We start from the raw sequence: 19,421 nt of genomic DNA on the forward strand, positions 1-19,421 counted from the left end.
CCAATGTGAATTTTTAATGATTGCCTGCTGATTTAACATTTTATTTTATTTATTTTTATTTTTTCAAAATGGATCAGTTTTCTGTGCGCTGGTAGCATTCGGGCCACAAGTTGCATGAGCGTTTTTTTTTTTTTTTTTTTTTTAATCTTTATTTTTTTAAGGCAACACTCCAGTTGCCATTGCGTGTATGCTCCACTTAAAGCTAGGAGAATTTCTGTTATAGATTATTTTCTGCGAATCTTCAGGTGATTTATACCTTTGTCTTCAGTGTCAGAAAACAATGGAAAAGCATCCATCACAAAAACACAGACTCCAAGCTAATGTCTGCAAATCGTTTTGTCCAAAACCCAAAATTGTTGAAGCTAGCGTCCTGTAAGACAGAGAAAATTGGCAAATGTTTGGTATATTTGCTTAAAACCGGACGAAACTGGACGATCATTCACTTCAGGTACCTGAAGCCTAAGGTGCTAAACTGTATTTTGTGTTCATCAGGTGGTAACTGGATGCATTTGATGACCCTCACATAGAAAATCATGCAAATCACGTCTTCAACTAGCCCAGAACATAGACAATATAATTTTCATCCACGGTTGATCATTATTTCTTGTGTTCATAACGGAATTAATATTGTTTTCCGGCTCCCGCTCCCGGACTCTTATGATTGGTTTATCGGCCTGTGACGAGTCCTCAAAGGAAGCTCTGATTGGTTAACAGCTGGAAACCAGGTAGTGGAAGCACGAGCTTGCTGTCGACTTTTCTGCGTTCATTGGTAAGTACAGCGCTGATTTAAATGCTAATAAGGTGGCAAATTGTCGCTTTATAAGAAGTTTTTATCACATGTTTGCATTGTGGACCAACGGGGAGAAAGCTCAGGCGTGTCCGTATGAGCTGTGTCAAAGTCTGTGTCGAACGTGAGTTACACCTGCACTTTGCTCGTTCAGGTTTTCAGTGGAACGTAAAGGCGTCTTAAAACTGGACTGTTAACTGACCCACGAACAAAACTGCCCTTTGCAAGAACAAAAAACAACCTTTTATTTGAAACGTCAGAGTGCAAAGTAAACCACGTGGCTTTCTGCCGAAAAGGCAGTGAAAATGAATCGTTCAGTGGTATGTTTGCGTCACAGTCTCCTATTATCAGTGTGATATGTCATTAACACAGAGCCGCTGGACACTTCAGCTGGATGGAAAAGACGAGGCAGCTTTTAGAGGTCGACAGAGAGGGATATAATTTAGTTCTTTTGGTTTTAATAATGGGGTTGTTCAGAGATGCTCCTGTGTGCAGGGCTTTTATGTTTGTGCACTCCAGTGAAACAGTGCATGAGACGAGAGTGGAGTTGGCTGGTGAAGGTGCTCTCACTTCGTTATGTCTCTCCCATCTTGATTATGTCTTTTCATTGTTACTTATCTCACAAGGCATGGAGATCACCTTTAAAATGGCACCTCCCCTGATATGTATGTAGGATATTGGTGTTTTAGTTTGAAAAGGGCACCCACATCTCCCCCAGCACCCACCCATGCATGCTCTGAGAAGCCCCTCCTGAGCTCTCTGATGTGTCTAATTACAACCTGAACTTCCCAAGGTTTATTTGCCATCGTGCAAACATGAATCTTGCGTCATTCGTACTGCTTGAGAGTGTATTTTTATTTACACATGCTCATCTGCCAACCCATGTCTCCCGTCAGGTGTGTGTCTTCTCATCATGGGGCCACCCTTGGTTCCCCGTGAGTCTGGGCAGTTCGTGGCAGAGCGGAGTCGGGACGTGTTTGTGGAGGAGGAAGGGGTGCAGAAGGTGGCAGAGATGCTCTACAACCTCCGACACAGTGACGAACTGACCGCCAGTGGCTGGAAGAAGGCAAATCCATTGGCTCCTGCACCCACCTCTGACCAGGGGAGTCTGTCCAAAGCCTGGGCCACTTAGAAAGAGATTGTTTTTTTATGTACTTGAGTCGTGGCGCATAGAACATTTTGTTCAGTGGCAACAACAATACCTCATTAATGAGGTGACAGGTGGTAATGATTCTATGATTCCAGTAAGCTGTGAATGAATTCAAAGAGGCTCAGGATTCATATCTTCAATGCCGCCTGCAATGCATTTCAGAAGGAAATTTTGTACTTTTTACTCCACTACATTTATTTGACAGCTGTTGCGGGCACTAGTCACTTTGCGTATAAAGATTTTACATTAAAAAAACCCCCATTACACTTTGATACGATAAGATTCAGTATCATCGTCAGCCCAGCCATTTAAGCACATTTTGCTGATATTAATTGTGTGCTTTTATTTGCAGTATGTATTTGTAGTATTTCTACAACCTTCATTCCAAACATGTGGGGGCGCTGAGGTAAACGTAAATAAATCACAAGGTGATAATTTGCTCATCCTTTTTGACATGTACTCAATTGAAAACAGTACAGAGACAGTATATTTAATGTTTTAACTCGACTTTGTTGATTTTTACAAATTATTCTGAATGTGATGCAGCAACACGTTTCAAACAAGTTGGGACAGGAGCAACTGAAGACTGAGAAAGTCACATAATAATCACAACTTAGAAGTGAATTATCGTTGGGTAAGATGTTTGCTCGGACAGCGGCTGGTACCTTTAATGTTTCTGCCTTGAGCATCTTCTCCGTCCACTGTTTACATTCCCTGGTGGAACACTGAGAAATTTATCTCCACAAAATGTAGCCTTCAAAGTGAGCAAACCTCTGTGTCTTTAGCCCAGTAATACACCTGCTGCCTCACTGCACAGTGTATTTATTTAGCTATGGTAGAATTGGGTTTTTCTTTTTGTTGCCCTCTTGATAATTTGTATTTGTCATCATTGCAGGCCTTAAACTGGGTGTTTGTGGTCGACACCATGAACTTCTCCTTTTGGCCGGAGAAAGAAAGCCAACAGTGTGAGGTGACCTATAAAGGGACCACGTACACGGGCTACATGACCCTGTGTGCTGCCATCACCAGGGCCATGGAGGAAGGTGAGAGCGCTGAAAAGCACGTGTAGCAGCAAATAGATGATGTATCGACCCCAGAGGTCAGTTCATAGCTGGGTTAAAGGGGTGATTTTGTTTTTGTTTAGCAGCATGTTGATTTAGCTTGCACACTACTTTCTCTCAGAAAATACAGACACAGAAAATGAACCAGATTCTGCTCCAAACAAACAAACAAACAAACAAACAAACAAACAAACAAACAAACAAACAAACAACCAATCTGGGTGAGAGAGGTCTCAGAAATCTGAAGAAAAGATAATGTGCTCACTGTGTTACATGACATTTTCCCCTTTTTTGAGGCCCATTTTTCTTTTGTGTTAACAGCCTCATCTCTGGAGGAAAATATGTATATTCGAGCCTTTTCTGATGTCTCTCGTTGTTCCTCTTCTCTGTGTGCTTTTGTTGTGCACTGCTATTACCAATTATTGTGTATGTGCCCTTTACTTGAACTTGGTCTGCTGGGAAATTGCTTATAGCTCTGCATGTGCCCGTGAATCACTCATAATTAGCGTGAATGACTCCGGATATGAATCAATTATGTCTCATATGGAATAGTGCTCTCAGTGTGTGGCCGCTGTGGCCTTTATAACTACAAGAGATTCTCTCAGAAAAGCACAGGTAGCTTTGCTCCGCAGTGTGAATCTCGAGGGTTGACAGCGTGAGATCAGGAAAAAAAAAAAAAAGGGTTTTTTGAGCCTCTTGGGAAAAATGGCTACTGTGGAGTTGCATTCCTGTTAGTATAGCACACTAACATCATATTTCAGTAGCTATAAATCCTTGTAGTTGCTTCACTCCTCACTCCACAGACAATGTACGAGCGGACAGTAACCAAGTACATTTACTGGACTACTGTACTGAAGTAAATTTACAGTACTTGATTTTTAAAAATGTTTTAAACTTAAACACTGTGCTATTAGTGTGAATGGGTACCAAAACCCGGTATTAATCAGGCCCTGGAGCTAAATTATTAAAGGCCGTGGTTTTGATAAGCTTCTGCATTAACGTTTTAATGTGTGGATCACACTGCAGCCTCTCTCCTGCTGTCTGTTTCAAGGCTGAGCTCCTCCACATATACACAACTACACGCACATGCACACACAAACACACACGCAGAGTGAAGTCAGCAGATTCTTCGACCTTTATATTCTGCAGGTTCTACGAGCTTGTCAGTGCATTCAGTAGGTTGCTTTCAATGCATTGTGGCAACAATCCAACAATATGTTTGCATGAAAAAGAAAATGTACTTTTGAATACTTAGGTAATTTTAATACGACATTTATCTGACGTCTGAAGGTTCTTGTCACTTTGCTGAGTGAAAGAATGTATGTGAAAGGCTGAGTCCTCAGCAGCAGGCAGGTACGATTCAAACCTGCTGCCTGTCTTCCTATAATCTTTCTCTTATAGCTGTTTTATCAAAAATAGATGTTAAAAAGGCCAAAAAATAATCTTAAAAAACAGAATTTAGATAAAAAAAACAAACATGATACACACATATGATATGATGCAGTACTGTTACCTAGTAGTCTATAAAGTATCTAGTACGTAATTTTTTTTTTTTATTATTACTTCTACTCATAAGGGGGTGTTTTTTGATATTTCTGCTTTTACCTCCGTAAAGAATCTGATTGCTTCTTCCCCCACTATCCACAGGTGTACCTATCACTGATCCAAAGTACTTCTCTCAGATGAGTGTGGAGGATTTGGCGCATGTCCTTCGATCAGACAATGAAACAGCCATGCCCATGCTTCAAGAGCGTCACCAGGTCCTCTCACATCAGTGTCCCGTATCTTTTGAACCAGTGATGCAACAATCCTCAAGTGGCTTCCATAACTTTACATTTCTGTCACGGTTGAGACATTTGTGCCTTGTGTTCTTAACTTCCTATTTTAATCTTTATGAAAATGTACTGTTTGACGCTTGAATGAAAATCTGACTTTTGCATGAACCCATCCACACGGCCGTCGCAGCACTTACTGTGTGTAATTTCAAGTAAAAGCAGTGCTTTTCAGTTTAGAGACAGATAGATGTGGTGAGATATCCAGGATGAATTATCTCATCTCTTCTATGTATAGACCAGTGTTTCCCAGCCTTTTTTCAGCCACGGCACATATTTTACATTAGAAAAATCACAAGGCAGACCACCAAACAAAAATGTCACAAAAAGTGTTTTTATTGAAATATAATGAAAATCTAGTCTCTATTTACTCAATGTACTTACTCAGTGTGAAACCTGGGCCTGTTTAGTTAAACACAAAGTTGATATTCTTGCAGGAATTGATGAAAGACGCACACAAGGCTCTCAAGTTTTGAACTGAGCTCAGAGTGAGATTTTGGTGGCGGGGGTTGGGGTGGGGATGGGGGGTCTGATCTGATAAATGACACATAAATTCGTACAAACAAAAATATTTATTCAATTCAGCATTTCTTAGTGCATGTGTGTGTGTGTGTGCTGTGTCTGTAACCTCCTCCCCTCCCCCTCCTGCTCAGTGCGTACACACACAAGCTACCACACATCATGTATAGACAAAAGAAAAGAACGTATACTGAATCGAAAACCAGCGTTCTGTTACAGCTCTACGCAGCACATAAAGTGTCTGAGATTATATTATTCTGTCATAGATGTTTTTTATATAACATATATGACACAGAATATATATATATATATATATCTCTTTTGCAATATATATTGCGAACAAACTGCATTTACTGACATGTAGTAACATCCTTTATACAATCATGTTCTCACAAAGTGCTTTTATTTATTTATTTTCACATCAACCAAGAAAAACTGATTTTCAAGCTCATAGAATTATTATATCTGTCAGTGTTACACAATTAACTTAACTGTATCCACTTCACGATAAGTGGAAATTCAAAGTATGCAGCTCTTAACCACCTACTCATCATAAAAGTTAAATTTAAACTCAGCACATACTGAATCTTTCTAACAAGGTGCTGACTGAAGGCGGCCGCGTGCTGCTGGAACACGGCGGAAGCTTCCGGAGTCTTGTCAGCCAGGCCGGGAACGACGCCCAGAAGATGGTGGAACTCATCGTGGAGAAGATCCCTTCCTACAGGGACGAAGCTACATACGAGGTGAGAGTTATAGAAGGTTGTGTCTAAAATTGTGAAATATTTCGGTTCATGTTTGCCAGAGAATGCTTGAAACTCACAAATTAATAATTTTTCTTTTTTTGTCAAAAAACAGAAGTTGTTTAGGCTTTGTTTTGTCATCTTTGACACAGGCGACACCACGACAGATTGAGTAATTTACTAATCTCAGACAAAATGGAGATAATCCTCATTTCTGGTTGGGCTCTTGTCCATTCATGGCCATATCACATTGCACCTTCCACAACATTTGGGAAAAAAAATGCTTTTGAGGTTTTTATCTTTTTTAAGTCAAAGCCATTGCTTGCTTCAGTTTTTCTGAAGTCACGGTCTTCTAAAAATATATAAATGAAAGTATGTAGGAAGTGAATTGGAGAACTTGAGATGAATCGTGATGGAAGAGTTCCATCTTCTGGCCACAGACAGCGTGGCAAGATTTCTAATGCTCTCTTCAAATTATGCAATCAGGGAAGAAGCAAACTCTACACTTTGCACATGCATTGTTGCCATTATTGCTATTAGTATGCAAGAACATCTGTCTAGTAATAAGTGGCAGTGACTCAAGAAGAAATAAACATGATCGAACAGCACATACTGTTTGTCTCAGGGGAAGAGAATCTCTTTCTATAAGCGAGCACAGATCCTGGTGGCAGATTTCTGGGGCGTCATGGAGGCCAGAGGAGAGGGAGACATCATCAACATGGACTGGCTCACCATGTTCGCAGACTACAGGGTCCCCCAGGCTCTCGTCCACCTCGGAGCGCTGAGATACTCTGACGCGCTGATGCAGGCACTGAAGAACGGTGAGACATGAGTGTGTGTGTGCATGTGTTTCTCTGGTCATGAAGAAATTCAACAATTAAATAGAGTAAGCTATAATAATCACTCTTTGTGTTGCGTGTCCCATTTCTCTCAGGCGAGCTGCTGAGTTCAGGGGACAGGAGAGAGGTCGAGATCCGAGGTTGTTCCATTTGGTCTGTGGAACTGATCAAAGATCACCTTTGCAAGCTGGTGCAAGAGAGAGACGGACAGACCTGCAGCGTCAACTCCGCAATCATCGACTTCTACCTGTGGCCTTATGCCAAGCAGCACCACAAAGAGATGGCCCACATTCCCATACACCACACACGCTGTGTTTACTACTGACAGGCTGGCTGGCAGCATTACATACAGTGGGCTGCACTTCTCAGTGTGCAGCCTTGGCATCAGTGCCTTTCTCTGGGATGAAGCCAAGCATGTCTCTATGCCAGATATATGTACAAATGGACTTCTCCACTCGCTGTAATAGAAATAGGTGTCAAGCTTTCATGTAGCTTGTTGGTCTGTGTGGGTAGCAGCGCTGCTGGCCATTCACAGGCCATTTGAATGGTTACTTATATTTTTGAACAAACTTTTCGCTCTAATGGAGAGCAAGTGATCGCATACTGTATGTGAACATTCAATGAGGGACACATCAGCGATTGCAGCAATTTGAACTTGGTGAAATTGTGAAAATAAAACATTTTAATTAGATATGTTATTTTTTAAAGAAATATTGCAGTAGATACATTTCTGAGGATTGTATTTCACAGCATTCACTGCTTTCCTTATAGCAGCCTGTCTGCACTTTCTAAAGAAGTCTTCTGCTTTTTGAAGAGAATAATATTATATAATATTACATTACATATATAATAATAGAATACATAGATTATGTAATAATATTGAATAATATAATAATATTATTCATAATAATAGCAATAAATTTAGTTTAAATCGCATTTGAATAGAATTTATAGAGGTTTTGTGGGTAATCACAGATGGGTGGGCTCAATGGAAGAAAAGCAAGCTAAAAGCAGCTAGAATGTGTGTCTACACAGCAACGTAATTTAAGGGTAATAGATACCATCTATTATAACAGTGCACACCAGAATAATATATGTCTATTAATAGAGAAATATAATGTTGTACATCACGAAATATAAACACAGTATAATATGTTAATATAACATAGTATGATATAGTGCAGTGATAAAACTATAAGGTGACATGTTATATAATACAGGATAACATATACTATGGTAGAGCAATATCGCACAGAACATAGCATTTTCTGTGCGATATTGCGATAGTATTATAATAATAAATCTAGTAGAATATAAAAATGCTATATATATATTAACACATGATACACATGTACTTTGCACGCATGTAACATGACATGATTCATATAATATTCGTATGCAAAGAATATTTTGTTAAAGTTTTGTTTGTAGAGAAGAAGAAGAAGACTCGCAAGATGGCGCTGTTGCCGTTACGCAGCGGTCAGTCCGCCTTCCGTGGAGACTCTTGAGCGGCTCTTGTTTTCCTCGACTGCTGCTGCGCTCTGGCGGCGGTTTCTCTGGCAACGGCGTAGCGACAACAAACCAAGTTAACAGCAAGACAAATGACAACGAGGACAGTTATAAACACGAAGCTAATGTCAGGCGGTTTGTTTCGGTAAAATGTAGATAACTGGCTCATGTTTACTCCGTGTCAAATAAGTTGAAGAGCTCAGTTAAAAAGTTTCACAACTCAGCTCCGAGATGCGGGGGTGACAGTGAAACTCCATGAAGTTCTAAGTACATTACCGATAGTAACTCCTAGCACATTTAACCGTCATGAGCGAGGTGTGTGTCCGGGTCGCGGTCCGTATCCGTCCCCTGCTGCCCAAAGAAGTGCTCCACAACCACCAGGTGTGTGTGCGAGGGGTGCCGGGCTCCGCACAGGTGATGCTTGGTTCAGAGCGACTCTTCTCCTTCGACCACGCGTTTGGACCCACAGCCAGCCAGGATGAGGTGTACGAGTCCTGCGTCCAGCCGCTGGTGGAGTCCCTTCTCGACGGCTACAACGCCACCGTCTTCTGCTATGGACAAACAGGGTCAGGGAAGACATACTCACTCGGAGGGGGAAACCTGGGTAAGCTGTACGGAGCACAGGTGGCAGTTTTTATCCCACAAAATGAGGCTGTGTAGGAGAATAAGGGAAAATGACAGACGGGGAAATACTGTCCATGGTGTTCAGTCTGTTACACAAACATCCCATATACTTCATAACAATGTGTGTCCTCCTTCCTAACCTCTCACAGATGAAGAGGGAGGAATTATTGACCGCGTGGCCCAGGATGTGTTCTTATCGCTGGGAGACAAGAGGAAGAGCAGTGATGGTGTGGAAGCCTCAGTGCGGGTCTCATATATGGAGCTGTATAGGGAGGAACTACGAGACCTGCTGGAGCTGCACACCATCCACAAAGAGCTTCATATTAGAGAGGATGAGAAGGGTCACACAGGTAATTAAGAAGTCTTTTTCACTGGCAAGCAAATAAGACTAAAATCTGGTTATTTTTTTACATTTTTCATATAGATTGCATATGAGGTAATGAGCTGATAGGACCTCCTTATAAAATGACATGATGCATGTACTCTCAGGTATCACAGCTTTGCCACTGGTTTCTCGATTAGGTTAAATTCTGTTTTACCTGTCTGGATTTTGTCTTCATATGCACCCTCCAACTCTTTTTTGTACACCACTCCTACTTGAGGACAAGCCTACATTAGTTTACTCCTTTCTTCATTAATGATTTAGTGACAGTGTAAAACCGTGGTGCACTTTCATAAAGTTGGGGGACAGCTCTTAAAATTAACTGATGCAGAAGAGGCCCAAACACATTGTGGCTTTTAGATCCTAGTATTAAGTTTTAAACACACTGGATCCTAGACTTTATTAATGCTCATGTCTTTCAAACTCCATGTTCCCACTTTGTAACTGTTTCTCTGGTCTAGATTTTTAGTCTAGAGCTGCATGCAGAGGACATCATCAGTCAAAATCACATGCTGTGTTGTGACGTTCCCATTAATGAAAGAGATACTTACATACAGACTGTGTCGCACATTGGATTACTGCCCACTGGGGAAAGAAACATTCGAAAGTATTTAATTAAAAGTGTTTTTTGTGTGGTTTTGTTTGTGTTTTCAGTGGTGGTGGGAGCCAAAGAGATGGTTGTCACCTCTGCAGAGGAGCTACTAAGTGTTGTAGAGACGGGCAATGCCCTGCGTCACACTGGCACCACAGGGATGAACGAGCGCTCCAGTCGCTCTCACGCCATCCTCACCCTTCAGCTTATCCAATGTTGCCAAAACAACAGCTCCTTAAAATCCATCCACTCTTCCAAACTCTGCCTGGTCGACTTAGCGGGCTCAGAGCGTGCTGGAAAAACTGGAAACACTGGGGCGCGGCTCAAGGAGTCTGTCCATATCAACACGGGCCTGCTTGCGCTGGGCAATGTCATTCGTGCCCTCTCTGACCCTGCTCGACATCGCCGTGGTAACAGCTGCAATAGTGCACACATACCGTACCGCGATGCCAAGATCACCCGTCTCCTCCGTGATTCACTGGGAGGCACCGCCCATACGCTGATGATGGCGTGTGTGAGCCCCTCCCACCACAGTGTGGCCGAGACTCTGAGCGTTCTTCAGTTTGCGTCCAAGGCTCGCCACATTCGAAACCGTCCTGGACCAATATCGACTCGCACAGAGGTTAAATCGTGTCCTACAAGCTGGGATCCTTGTGAGGCTCGACTGGGCGAGCTTGAGTTTGAAGTACAGACACTGAGAGAGCTACTGAAAGAGAAGGAGAGAGAGATGGTGATGGAAAGAGAGAGGACAGATGGGGACAGCTTCAAACAGCCCAGCCGGATGGGGATATCTGATCCAGATAAGAAGGTGAACCATGAAGAACCATCACACTACCGCCTCCTGGCACAGGAAGCCGCAGACCTGCTTGCAGAGATCCCTGGCCCCACTCCAAGTCATACTTTCAGGCAGCGACTGCAGGACTGGCAGGAGAGACTGGCAGCTGTCAATCACTCACATCAAGCTAATGATAAGGACTGTTCAGAGGGGAGTGGAGCCCAAGCCCACCATGTTACCACCTTAAAGCTCAGAGAAGAACTCAACAAATGCAAGGTAATGACATCATATGAGAAAGAAACATTAGATCGCCATTAAAAATGTTTGTTTTGTCCAACAGTTGATGGGAAGTGGGCCATCATCTAAGACATTCAGAGGAAAAAATGTTATTAGTTACACCTGTGTCCTCTGTAATGTCCTTGATCACCAAAGAGGAGATCATGCTGTCCAAAGCCTTAAACTCACTGGATGAACTTCTGAAAAATAAAAAGAGAGACAGCTCATCCACAAGATATGGTAAAGAAAAAGCACAGAAAAGTCTCTGTCTGTCTCTCAGGAGGCGCTCACTGCAGAGGAACGCTTATTGCAGCAGAAGGATGCAGAGCTGAGACAGGTCCAAAAAGAAGTAGAGACACTTCTTCAAGAGAGCAAAACCCACCTGAAGGCCTTAGCAGAAGAAAAGGAACGTAATCGTTTACAGGTGAGAAGAAGAGTCCTGAGTGCAGCTCTGTGATACAGCAGAAGTGATACAGACGCCTTCAGCATTGTTGATTGTCTGCTAACAAAACTGTCCTAGAATTTAACGACTGCTGCGTTGGTTTGCCGTTTGTTGGTTAAATGTGTGTTTCTGTGCACATTTGTGTGTGAATATTTTCAGACTGAACAACTTGTGGACCAGCAAATCCTCATCAGTCATCTTCGCAGCGACCTCATGACCTTTCGGGGTGCTACCTCAGCAGAGGAAGCAGGGGCTTCTGAGAACTCCATCAAGAGACCCCACAGCATCCCTCTGATCAGACACAGCTGTGGACATGGGCCCACCAGGAGGGTGAGTAGCTGCACTGTTTGTGTGTTTCTCTGTTATACCTGTTGCACTTTTGACTTTTGCTTGCTCCACACATTTATATACACATGCACGCACTCGTTCATGGTTGTGCATTGTTTGTGTCCAAATGCATGTGTGTTAGTAGATCCACTCCAGTCCCCCAGCCTACTCACTGGAGAGGGTGATGGCAGCCTTTAAGATGCGTAGTCATCTCCTGCTGGCTGAGATTGAGGAGAAGGATGAGGTGTACTGTCCGTTCATAAAGCAACAGGCAGAGAGCAAAGACATGGATGAAGTGGAGGAGGAAGAGGAGGAGGACGAGGAGGAGGACGAGGAGGAGGACATCTTTGTGGGAAGAATGGGATTTAGGTGAGAGCTTTTATAATACAAGCCTGTTCATTCTTTCTTTGTCAAGCCACCAGTGATTCACTACATAACATGATACACATACAGATGCAGTTTCAGCCAATATCCTGTGACTTAGTGACTCATGTTCAGGTTAACATGTTGCAACAAAAGAGTAATTTGATTATTAACTAATGCTGAATGAAATTTGTATCAAGATACGTAGTGCAAGGATTGCCTTTGTGCCAGTACAGTGGCATTTTCTTCAGATGTAGTAACATTTGTTCCTCACCTGCTCCCACCTTGTATAGCAGTGACCCTCCATGCACCAGTGTGGAAAGACAGACACAGATGGGGGTTTGTCATTAGCAATCCAGTGACACACCACACCTTTGTTGTCAAAGATGACTGCATTTTATCCAAGTACACCTCTCACAAATCACACAAACCCTGAATGCTTTTCACTTTTCATACATGCTTCAACTAGCAGAAAGCAAAAATACTGTTTTAATTGCAGTAATTTTGATAATGATAATAATGGTTCCATCTGCAGTCTCTAATTTTAGCCCTGCATTTAATTGTGACGCATTACACAAGGCATATACAGTGTAGTTAATTTCATTTGGTGATACAAGCTGTTGCAAAATATCTGCGCCCTTGTGGACCTCAAACTGGTCAAACATAACTTCCCACGGCCTCCCAAAGTATGCAGTGCAAGTTCCTGAGTCTACATGGGGTCTCATTGTGGAAACATGGCAGGGAGCACGTGAGCACACTGCTTTTAAATGTGAGAGCAGCTAACACGATTGTGCATTAATAATGCCAGGCACAAACATGAATTGTTAAAGTATAATAGTTTTACCCTTCTAATGCAACCTGCTTTCTGAGTTTGGTGCAGGTGTGACGTGCAAACAGAGATACAACAAGTGCTTTACCTGATATAGAAAATCAGTTTTTTTATAGCAGTGTGTTAAAGTGAAATTATCTACCTAATCAAAAATTTGATGTTTCCCCAGACGTTCTTTAAACAGAACATGGACCAGCCGGCAGAAGAAATCAGCTGTGAAAGAGAAAAACTCTGGAGTAGACCAAACATCTAATGGAAACCCATTGGTGCAGCAGCCTCAGCATGCCACAGGTATATTTGTCCTCCTTCCTTTAATGTTGAGAGGGGCATGCTTTCTTGTTTTAGATCAGAGTTATTTTATATCAAAGAAATTGTTTCCTTTTCATATTGTCAGTTGCTATTTCTTCTCAGGGACCAAAGAAAACCACGTCAATCAAAGCCATTTGAGGAAGGCGAGACTAAGAGCCAGTGTTACTGAGAGAAGGATCCGAGATCTGACAGTCAACATGCGCATGAAGGAGGAGCTCATCAAAGAGCTTGACAGAAGTGGTGTGTTTACATGATTACACACTGTCTACATACATATTCCTGTGTCTGTTGGCTTGTACTTTGACTCAACCTGTTATGGTGAGCCAAGAGTAATGGCAATCTTGGGCTGATTTGTTTGTGTATCAGAGCAAGTATGAAGAGTTTTGTGTCAGATCAAAACCTTCCTGCAGCTTCCAGAGGCTTTCACCGACTGAATGTATGAATCCAAGGATGACAACATTAACGGAGAGAAAGAAAAAGTGATATTTTGATGGTATAGTGGCATTACATTGTCAGCTTGTAGTGATACTCTCATAATCACGTTGCCTTTTAGAATTTGAATTTCTGACGTTGCCTTCCCGAGAAGAATGCTGAGAAAGTACAGTGTAGCAGACGGTAATGCCGCCAAGCCGATGGCCAAATGTTGGAGAAACATTTACAGTTGATGTGACTTTATTTTCAATAACATGTCTGAGCCCAAGGCACTGGCAAAGTGTGGTGATTAGTCAATATAAAATTATGGCCTGAGAGGCAACAGATGAACCATGATTGGCTAAACAGTGAGTGGTATGTGCAGAAGAAAGTATGAAGAAATCAAGGATTTTGATAGAGTGCTGTATTGTGTTTTTGTGTCGTTGTTGTCGGGCTGACTAATTCTTATTCACCTTTAATCAACTGGGCTTTTGTACTGAAGCTCCAGGCAACGACCAGTGAATCATAACATAATTGTTTCATGTCAATATTTTTTATGTGTTACCTCTATATGTGTTTTGTCTGACAGACAAGGAGACCCAAGCAGTGGACAGACATGGCAGGCATGGTGTTGACGGCAGACAAGCCAGCGTGCTGGCAAGACTTTCCATGCAGAGCCAGCAGGTCCAAGCAGAGGTGTACCACAGCCTGCAGCACATGAGACTGCAGAGAGCACAGCTTCAAACCAGCCTCAGGCAGCAGAGAGAGACTAGTGACGACGGGGAACTTCACCAAAATAGGGTTAGTTGTTGCGATTTTTAAAAATGAACCCAGTAACATCAAACATGTGTCCAAACAGAGCAATAGGAAAAGAAACAAACATATTAAACTTCAGTTTGTCTTGTGTAAACCTGCATGTCAGCTCTGTTCATCCAAGCTTTGAAATTATTTTTTTAGTTTTGGTTGATGGAGCAAAATCAGCTAAATCCACTTATATCCACTTGGACTAATATTTCACTCCCTCTGATGTTCCACAGCCAGTTAAGCCAGTAAACGTTGTGGTGAAGCAAGTATCCACGCTTTGTAAAAGAATTGTTAAAAAAAGAGCTTGTTCCTTCCTTTTTTGGTATGAATTGAATTTTGGTTAAGCATAAATTAAGTTTCAACATTTTAAGGCCAGTTTGGCTAAATTGTTATTAACCCTGATCATGGTGACATTCAGCATGGGTAAATCATTAATGACTCCTTGGAGTGAACATGATTTGTGTTTTGTTCATAGGAGCAAAGAGCAGGAGATGTGACTGTGTGCAAAAGCAATCAGCAGGAAGAGTCCAAAGAAACGGTGAAACGTTGTTGTTAAATATAGATGCAGGATAAATTCTTTACAAATGCATTTTGCTCGTTCCCCAAAAATAGCCCTATTGCTCATTTTTTCCCTGCTCACACTCCCCCCCCTTTGCACTTGCCCCCCTTGAAGCTGCCTACCACCAGCTGGCTGGAGGAGGAGGAGGAGCAGGTGCTCCAGAGGAGAGCAGAGCTGCAGGAGTTGGAGGAGGAGCTGAGGAGGAAGGAGGAAGTGCTCCTGCGGAGGGAGGCCTGTCTGCAACAGAAAAACAAACTGGAGATAAAGATGCTTCGCTCCAGTCAGGTCAGTCTGTGTGTGTGTGTGTGTGAACATGCACATGTGCTGGTGGCCCTGCGTGATTTTGTGTGAAGTTTTTAATGATGCTTTGGAGGACATTAGTTGATAATGACATTTATGGTTAACACATATTGTTAAAGCCAGAAACTGGAAGTGTTTTAACCTTTATGACTTTTCAGGCTCTGAAGCAGGACCTGCTGAGTGTGTCGGTGCGGTTGGAGTCTCTGGAGGAGCAGCTGCAGAGCAGCAGCAGTGTGAGGCAGACTGGAGGAATCACCATAGAGGAGCTGGAGGAAGAGAGAGACGCTCTTAAAAAGAGGAGAGACGCTCTGGACACCCAGCTGAAGGACAACACAGTGCTCACTGTGGAGGTCAGAACAAAGGACACATTGCATGTTTGTGTGATGCGAAGGTCTTGGTAAACTCTCCAATTATTAGACATAATTTCATGCTGCATTTGTCTGTTCATCAGTGGTCGTGTTTTTTCTCTGGTGCACTTTGATTTGTGTCCGTCTCCACGTAGGAGGAGCATTCGCTGCTCCAGCTGGAGGAAGCTATTGAAGCTCTGGATTCAGCTCTGGAGTTTAAGAACCGCTCCATCCAGGACAAACAGAAGAAGCTGTTCAGCACAGACTCTTCGTCATATCAGTCACAAAACACTGAACCCGCCCAGCACTGTGATGTCATCAGGAAGCTGAAAGAGCTCACAGCACCTGAGGCTTCGGAGCTGCTCGTTAGATATTTCAACAAAGTAAGATAAAATGCGCATGTGCAGCATTGAGCTCTGTATACAAAGCCTACATGCTCTTCAGTCTGGTTTCTTTACTTGTGCCTGAATACTGCATATTTGTCTTCACTTCCTTTTCCCTTCCCATTATTTCCTATTTATAGGCAAACTCCAGGTGTTGCTGAATGCTGACCTCTTCTCTTTCTGCTCCAGCTGGAGATTTCTGTTTTTCTTTTTCTCTTCCTCTGTTGCTTACCTTCTCTTGCTTCTCACTTCAGGTGCTTCTGTGAGTCACAAATGCATCTGTGCTATTTCTGTAATGCTAATTAAATTGTACCTCCTCCCTCTGTCTGCTCCCCTAATGCTCCCTGCTGTGCCCGTTATCCCTCCAGTGGATACGTATTAATGTCGTTATAAACTATATCAACTTCTCTCCAGGAGGTTTGTTTTGCACCATGTTATACTATTAAACCATGATAAACTCCCTCCCACCTGTTTTTCTCTGTCCTTGATTTTCACTGCAGGTGTGATATTAAACAAAGATACAAGGTCCAGCCAATATCTTTGTAATTATGTTGTGTAATAATATGTGTTTTTCTGCGCTATTCTCTGGCTCCCTTTATCAATCTCTGCAGGTTGTTTGTCTTCGTGAGGCGGAGCACCATTTACGTTTGCGATGTGAAGAGCTGGAGCTTCATGCTGGAGAGCAAAAGGCGGTGCTGAGGCAGCTGGAGGTCGCCATGCAGCGCCTGGCCCTGGATGCAGACCGCAGGCTCACCCAGCAGCACCGAGATCACCAGAACAACATCCGGCTCCTGCTGGAGAAACTTAAAGGTGAGAAAATGAGGTCAACCTGGACAAAACCGTTAAAACGTGAATGTTTGTACAGAATTTGTTTCATGAATGTCACTGTTTTATATACTTTTGTCACTGAGTTTACTCTGTGTGTGTGTCTGTGCATGTAGAAGGTGGTTCAGGAGAGACACAGCAGAATATCCAAGACAGACTGCAGCATCTGGAGAAAGAGCTGTTTTTCTACAAAAGCTCCAGCCGGCAGCTTAAAAAGAAACTGAAAGAGCATCTCAGTGCCTCCCTGCAGCCTGTCCATCATCCCCCAAACACACAGAAGCACAGACAAACACACAATATGCAGATACACACAAGTGCAAACACACCCCAGACACCCACTGAAGAGGTACAGACAAGGACACATATTGCAACAACATACAAAAAGATACACGCTGAGCAAACAGACAAAAATACACACAGTAATTCTCATATGAAGGGACATGTACACCAAAGCCCCCGCCCCTCCTCAACCTCTGACCTCCAAACAGGCAGACTGACAGAAATGCCTCGGCACAACCAGATACGCACACAGTCGCAGGGGGGGAGCGAAAAACGGGCCGGTCACTCTGGGGAGAGTTTAGAGATGACACCAGTCCGTTTGTGTCGCAGAGAGCTGAGACAGATCTCTCCAGCTGACCTGCAGGTCTGTGGTTCTGTCACAAGGAGGCGCCAGTCTGTTATGGATGCCAGCACAGAATCAATACTCGAGGACTCCATAGAGGTGTCAAGAAACACTGACAGATGATGTTGCATCATTTGTGATCTATTCAGTGGCTTTTATATAGATCTTAGGACCTGTTAATCACTTGGCAGCTGCAGTGTTTACAACAGTTTCTAATTGGGTGCCAGTAAATAAAGGAAAATGTCTCATTAGTAACCGATTACGAGGAGAAGAAAGTGTTTGTTAGAGAGAGCGACGTGTGGTTATTGTTGAAACGTCACTACAGTGAACCAGTTCAGTCTCTTGTCCTAGTACTGTCTTCCTGTTTATCTGCCTTCCTTGGTGGTCACATGCGTCCAGATCCTGGCTATGCTGAATGCTGTCGAGTTTTGGTATTGCCATGAGAATGGATCAATAACATGTACAGAGAGAAATTTCCAATAACTTGACAGTTTTTTTTTTTACACTGGAAAATAGAGAAAAAACTTCCCATTTTTAGATTTTCACCTCAGCTCCTGCCACACCCAAATACAACACTGCACATTCCATGTTTTCTTCCCCTAAATTATTTATTATTATCTTTAAAATGTCATCAATCTTTCTGACATAAAAACATGTATATGTAACTCACTTACACTGTGTGAGAATAGGGTATTTAATGCAAAAAGCAGCACTTTTCTGATGTTTCTATAGTCATATGTAACTCACCTTGCAGTTCTAATCAACAATAAATCAGTTTTCCTCCTTTTACAAAAACTTTTAGTCTAAAGATAGAATAAGTTGTGAAAATATGTTCACCATTCTGTTGTTAAATGTATTTACATAGTACCTCCTGTGGAGAAATGCTTTGTATTTCACCATTAATTTTCAGCACTTTCCAGCACTTAAAATGGCCAGTAGATAAAGTCATGTTTTTCTGCACTACAACTCTAACATACAGCCTGGGAACGTTTTTCAAGCATTGGATTTTTTTATATATATAAACTTTATAAACATGGTAAAACCGTGTTCACTATGTACCATTAGCTATATGTTGATTGCTGTGTTGATTCTCTTTTATATCTCTGACTATTATTGCAGTTAAATGTATTAAACTTGATAATAATATGCGTATCTCACTGTTTTGCCTTTACTGTGTGGCTCATTCCATCCCCTCAGCCCTAACCCAGATTAACCAATGGAGCAAAGTTTTGGGAGTGAGTGCACTATAACTGCATTCTCTAAATTAGATGAACAATAAGGTAAATTGTTTAAAACTGTCATTTTATATTTTTACTTTCAAAATGGGATAAGACTAACGTGATACTGAATTTCTTTTACTGACTAAATTATTTTAAGTTCATTGACAAGTTGTTTTGCTTGAACATAATTTTATTTAGGAATATATAACAAGATTAATACAATTTTTAATTAAATGTAAGGTCTTAAAATGTTATTTTTGCACAGGATGTTGGGGGGCTTGGGTTCTTTGCCCAGCTATTTATTTAGCCTTGATAATGGCCAATATTGACAACTTCTTCTTCACATTATTAGGATGATTATTATTAAGTAGCAGATAGTATTTCTCTTCCCCCTCCTAAGTTGATTAAGCCTTGTAGTTAGTGCTCTTCTTTTCACCCAGCTGATATTATATTGATATCACCATGACCGTTGAGATATTTCTGAATGATGTGTCTTAAAAACGTTGATATACACATAACACACAATACATAATTGAAACGCCACCGATCGGATAACGAAAAACAAAGAAGAACATTTTACTGTTCTGTGTTAGC

At 42.0% G+C, this 19,421-nt stretch overlaps 2 protein-coding genes across 2 annotated transcripts; both read left to right on the forward strand.

Moving 5' to 3' along the window:
* The first annotated feature begins 715 nt into the window (after positions 1-715).
* On the forward strand, positions 716-7,618 carry qng1 (Q-nucleotide N-glycosylase 1). The gene is made up of 7 exons (XM_070964779.1): positions 716-769; positions 1,684-1,886; positions 2,830-2,980; positions 4,646-4,758; positions 5,949-6,092; positions 6,715-6,910; positions 7,024-7,618. The coding sequence occupies exons 2-7, from the start codon at positions 1,701-1,703 to the stop codon at positions 7,251-7,253; spliced, it is 1,020 nt and encodes a 339-aa protein (XP_070820880.1). The 5' UTR covers positions 716-769; positions 1,684-1,700; the 3' UTR covers positions 7,254-7,618.
* A 1,125-nt stretch (positions 7,619-8,743) lies between these two features.
* LOC139332758 (kinesin-like protein KIF27) lies at positions 8,744-18,763 on the forward strand. The gene is made up of 15 exons (XM_070964852.1): positions 8,744-9,041; positions 9,211-9,411; positions 10,098-11,086; positions 11,367-11,510; positions 11,688-11,858; positions 12,001-12,224; positions 13,217-13,338; positions 13,459-13,596; positions 14,357-14,568; positions 15,047-15,109; positions 15,245-15,415; positions 15,589-15,780; positions 15,933-16,160; positions 16,772-16,970; positions 17,102-18,763. The coding sequence occupies exons 1-15, from the start codon at positions 8,744-8,746 to the stop codon at positions 17,728-17,730; spliced, it is 3,981 nt and encodes a 1,326-aa protein (XP_070820953.1). The 3' UTR covers positions 17,731-18,763.
* The last annotated feature ends 658 nt before the right edge of the window (positions 18,764-19,421 follow it).

The sequence above is a fragment of the Chaetodon trifascialis genome, chromosome 6 (assembly GCF_039877785.1).
Source record: "Chaetodon trifascialis isolate fChaTrf1 chromosome 6, fChaTrf1.hap1, whole genome shotgun sequence".
Classification (NCBI taxonomy): domain Eukaryota; kingdom Metazoa; phylum Chordata; class Actinopteri; order Chaetodontiformes; family Chaetodontidae; genus Chaetodon; species Chaetodon trifascialis.